This window comes from Vanessa tameamea, chromosome 7 (genome assembly GCF_037043105.1).
Source record: "Vanessa tameamea isolate UH-Manoa-2023 chromosome 7, ilVanTame1 primary haplotype, whole genome shotgun sequence".
NCBI lineage: Eukaryota > Metazoa > Arthropoda > Insecta > Lepidoptera > Nymphalidae > Vanessa > Vanessa tameamea.
Window position 1 is genome coordinate 6,110,599 of NC_087315.1, and position 4,939 is coordinate 6,115,537.

General features: G+C 31.2%; 1 protein-coding gene across 1 annotated transcript; it reads left to right on the forward strand.

Annotated features, from left to right (window-relative positions):
• Positions 1 to 1,797: 1,797 nt before the first annotated feature.
• Positions 1,798 to 3,781, forward strand: LOC113401234 (trypsin-3-like). The gene is made up of 4 exons (XM_026641070.2): positions 1,798 to 1,922; positions 2,337 to 2,535; positions 2,730 to 2,988; positions 3,388 to 3,781. The coding sequence occupies exons 1-4, from the start codon at positions 1,889 to 1,891 to the stop codon at positions 3,685 to 3,687; spliced, it is 792 nt and encodes a 263-aa protein (XP_026496855.1). The 5' UTR covers positions 1,798 to 1,888; the 3' UTR covers positions 3,688 to 3,781.
• The last annotated feature ends 1,158 nt before the right edge of the window (positions 3,782 to 4,939 follow it).

The window sequence follows — 4,939 nt, forward strand, 5'->3', positions numbered from 1 at the left end:
ATTATAGTATAATATATAAGTATCAGTTGTATACATTTTATTGAACTGGGGAGTCATTTAAATCAATAAAAATTATCTGCGCGTGTAACAGAATGTATAAAGTCAGTTTTGTTTTAGCGTAAAATTAATGTTTAATTTTAAGTATAATGTTTAATTTTAATAATTTTAAGTACAATTATAAATTTAATAACCTCGTTTTACGTAATATTTTTCTCATTAACAAATGAATCAATCATTTCATCTTTAAATATCGCTCAAATCAGATTGAGATAAGATTGCCTTAACAGTTTCATTCATATATTCGGAAATGAGACATCGATTTAATTACCAATAAAACACCGTCCATAACAAATGTACTATATTAAAAAGATATTAATTTAATTTGCTCCTTTTGTATTTTACGGCAAATTAAGTAATAACCCAAAATTCACTTATTTGTGAGACCATATTACTGCTGCATTATGGCAACACTTAATAAACAATAATATCTTTATGACTTTGTTTCTTTTGATTTGAACGATTGTTACTTAATTTTTAATAACCAAAAATAATAATACAGTTTTATTTAACATCTTATCAGTTATAAATGTAGGTACAATATATACACAATATACTCGACGAATGTCGATTATTAACGTTATATATGAATATTTCACGGTATTTATATTAGTACTGTTGACAAAGTCAAGATAAGTTCAACGTTATTTCCAAATGAATAACTCGGTATCAAGATAACGCATGGGAAAACCGACGTACAGACTGAAATAATTAACTACATATAACCCCACACATATGAACGTTAAAATCAAATTCACACAGTTTAATTTGATTACTTATGACCTTACTTTTTCATAAGTACATCGATTTATTTCATTCATTCAATCTTCATTGATTTGACATTTGAATGAAGGCAAATCATTTTTTAAATAATCAATCTTGAACGACTTCTACGGGTAACGCTGATACTAATATATATTTTATACACACGGTTAATATGGAAGTACTTGAAGATGTTATATTTTTTTTAATTATAAGGACATAAACATACAAATATTTAAATTGATCATGGCTCGTAAGCTATCCCACTGTACAAAGACAGCTTTCTCCCAGCGGGAATAAATACCAACAAACAACCGATGGAGTTATCACTATATTCATTTTAACAAAATAATTTTAGATAACAATATGCAACAATAAATAGCTCAATTATGTAAGTTTTATTTTAATTGTTGCTTAGTACTCGGACACTTGACATATTTATATTTATAGGTATTTTTTTCCACTTGTTTCTCACTTTGGAAGTGATTTCGAGAAAAGGGACGGAAATGTGTAATAGGAAGCCGGGGAAGCGCGCGCTATTTGATTTGACCAATAAGCGCGCTCCGCTAGAGTTGGCTGTCAATTTTCAACCCGTTTTCCGAGAGGATATAATGTTAATATGGCTTATTACCAAAACAAGATGTGATGTTAGTCGTTGTATATCATATGCGACTACTGTAAGGATTTTTTCTCTGCCTTTTTTCTTTGTGCGTCAATCACGTGAATACTACTGAACGTATCGTCAAAAGACTATGACCAATCGACGCGGAACCGTCCGTAGATAACAGCTTTTTCTATAATCCTTCGAAAACTTTCCTTTATTTCACAATAGTAATTAACAGCTTACTTACTAGCGTGTAATATATTATGAAATATGAGAAAGGTTTTTTTATATTTTATTTTGTTTAAAATAAGTGTAAAATTTTAACAAAATAACAATCGAAATAAACTTAAGAATCTATCTATTATAGAGATATGACGAGATACTAAAATTCGTACGATTGATAAATTTTATCAGACTTTTTTAAAGATCTGAGTTGTCTATTTTGTATTATTCATCTCAGTTACAATGAGTGCACTATTTGTGATATTATTGTTTTTAGGTAAGTAGCGTTCGAAATTAATTTTATTTTAATGTACGTGTTCGATTAGACACCTATTTGTTTATATATTCTTTAGGGAATTTGATACAATATATATATATTTCGATGGTATATAAATAGTATATATTAGATGTGTTAAAACAATAAATGGCCTAAGTAGGTCTCGACTGCCACGTTAGTATGCCACGTAGCTAATAAAGGCGCAGATCTGGAGGTCCTACGTCACATATACTTACTTGTATGTATATCATTGGGCAGGCACTCTTAAGATGGCCGCCTAATCTGTCTGGAGAAAATCATAGTGAAATCATATGAAATATTTTATTATTGCCTATTTTATTTTATTTCAGATAGTGTTTCATGAAGCACTTATTTTATCAAAATATACATTTTCTTTATTAACAATCAGTTCAGTTTCTAGCTTTGCCACGTCATCGCCGGTAACAGAATCGGATCGATCAAATCGTATTGTAAATGGCTTTATAATTGATATAAGCGAAGTCCCATATCACGCGGCTGTACGGCGAAAATCCAGTGCGGGTTGGAGTTACACATGTGGAGCCGCCGTTATAACAACCAGAGCAGCGCTTACAGCAGGACATTGTGTTAAAACGTACATATTTTATTTTTAAATTGATTATAACTTTATTATAAAAACCTTTTTTTTCTTACATATAAATTTTCATAAACAATTTAATAGTAAGTACGTACTAGATAGATTTTATTTGATAAGATAGTTAGTACATGATAAATAAGCAGATGCAGAATTACTCCAAGCCCTAAACATTTTTGTTTTGTATATTTCAGGATAGAGTACGATCCATCGTCACTTAGGATTACGGTTGGGAGCTCTAACAGACTGTCCGGAGGCGATACATACGAAATATCCAAAGTTTATGTTCATGAGGAATATTCAGTAATTACACTAGAACATGACATAGCAATGCTTGTGACGGCCACTAAAATAAGTTTCGGAAATAATGTCGACGCAGTATTCATCGCCGAACCCAATTTTAATATTCCAATTGGAAAAAGTGCATTAGTATCAGGATTTGGAGTGACATCGGTTAGAAAATATAATTTAAATAGTTAATAATAATAAAAATATCTAATTTAATCGCAATGTACAATTGTACAACTTTCCTGCTACCGGCCTCCTTTTGAGTAAAATTCTTTGGGCCTTATTCCAACACGCTACTCCAATTTTGGTCGGCCAATTCGAATGTGATAGATTTTCCGAGATATGTGCAGGTTTCGAAGTTCACTAGGTTTTCCTTCAGTATCGAACACGATATGAATTATCAAAAACAACTTGAGTAAATAAAAAATCATTGATGCTTGCCTGGGTTCGATGTTCGATGCCTGGGTTCGGGCAATTATCAGTTAAGATTTACTGGGCTACCGATTATTTAGGGATACCAATATATATTCATATCAATTCACCAAAAAAATTAATATTTTTCAGTATGGTGGCTTACCATCTTCTACGCTACTTGCTGCCAACGTGGATATCGTCTCCCAAGAAGCGTGTTCGCGCGCCTACCGTATGATCGCTAGAATTTCATCAGGAATGATTTGCGCTTCTGCAAATAACCCCCCAAGAGACGCATGTCAAGGCGATTCTGGCGGGCCTTTAGTGGTTGATAAGAGCTTGATTGGTATTGTATCATGGGGTGAAGAATGCGCCAACAGTACCTATCCCGGTGTATACACTCGAGTATCTAATTATTATGCGTGGATAATCACCAAATTAGTATTGATATAAATATTAATTTGTACAGTAAATATTATACGTACATAAGTAATATAGGAAGCTTACAGGTCGTGAGGCTTTTGTCTCGATAGGTGTCACTAACTCATCAGTTATTCGGATTATGGGGGTGAATGAGCCAGTGAAATTACAGAAGCAAATCAATTGTCATAAAATGTTAATTCTATGGTTGGCATCGCATTTACCTATGATGTAAGAAATGGTTAATATTTCTTATGGTGCCAATATATGTGCTTCACATCGACTAACCTATTTAAATGTGTGCTTTCGTATTTTTAAAAATTATCCTTAAATAACTATACTGAATTATGAGAAAAATATGTTCACAATAAAATGTCTTATCACTATCCTACGAGGTTTGAATATCGCTCCCATATACTCCTTAAGATATTCTATATATAGATTATAATATAATATAAAGCTAAAGCTACTACATAGTAAGAATTAAAAAAAACTAAGAACTTTGAAATCATTTGTTGAAAGATCATTAGAGTATTATAATTAAAGTTTTAATTTCTGACAGTTATAGTAACGCAGGAGCAGTTAAACACCTTATCAGCGTTTTACATCGTGGGTTGAGTTGCCGGTAAACGTCGATAAAGATACAATCTACCCAAGAGAGCAACTCCCTAGTGTAAAGAAGGAATCGATTGATTTTATAGAGAAATTTTATTGAAACCATTTTATTAAAGTAAGAATAGACAACGGCTAAATAATCTAGAGAAATATTTTTTAATAATTAATAGCTTTTCTGTAATTCAGTTTTAGTGGCAAATTGCTTTTAACTGTTTGTGGAAAATATCATCGTGTATACAGGGTGATTTTCAGGCGAGCGAAAATAACGACATTTCAAACTACAACGAATATCAAAAAAATGTTCAGAGAAGTCTGGGAACAAATTTTGATGAAAAGTAAAATTGCTGTTTCGGATTTTATCTTCCACTCTCATTGGAGAAACTCACTCCACATATATACGTTTTGCGATAACACATTAATTGTTGACAATTAAAAAATAATCATTAATATATAAAATAAAGATCCTGTTATGACTATTATATAAATTAAAAAATAAAATTTATTTAATATTGAACAAGTTCAATTCATGTTCAATATACAAATTGTTACACGTCATATAATATTTCATTCATGTAGAATATAAGTACATTTAATATTAAAAAATCGGCACTTGATTCTTTTAATCCCTCCTGTCAACGAGCACTGTCACCCTGATTGATCACTTCATTTA

Coding starts and splice junctions, on each gene's coding strand:
- LOC113401234 (XM_026641070.2), top strand. CDS start 1,889: ATGAGTGCACTATTTGTGATATTATTGTTTTTAG. Junction 1,923..2,336: donor TGTGATATTATTGTTTTTAG/GTAAGTAGCGTT, acceptor CAATCAGTTCAG/TTTCTAGCTTTGCCACGTCA. Junction 2,536..2,729: donor GCAGGACATTGTGTTAAAAC/GTACATATTTTA, acceptor TGTATATTTCAG/GATAGAGTACGATCCATCGT.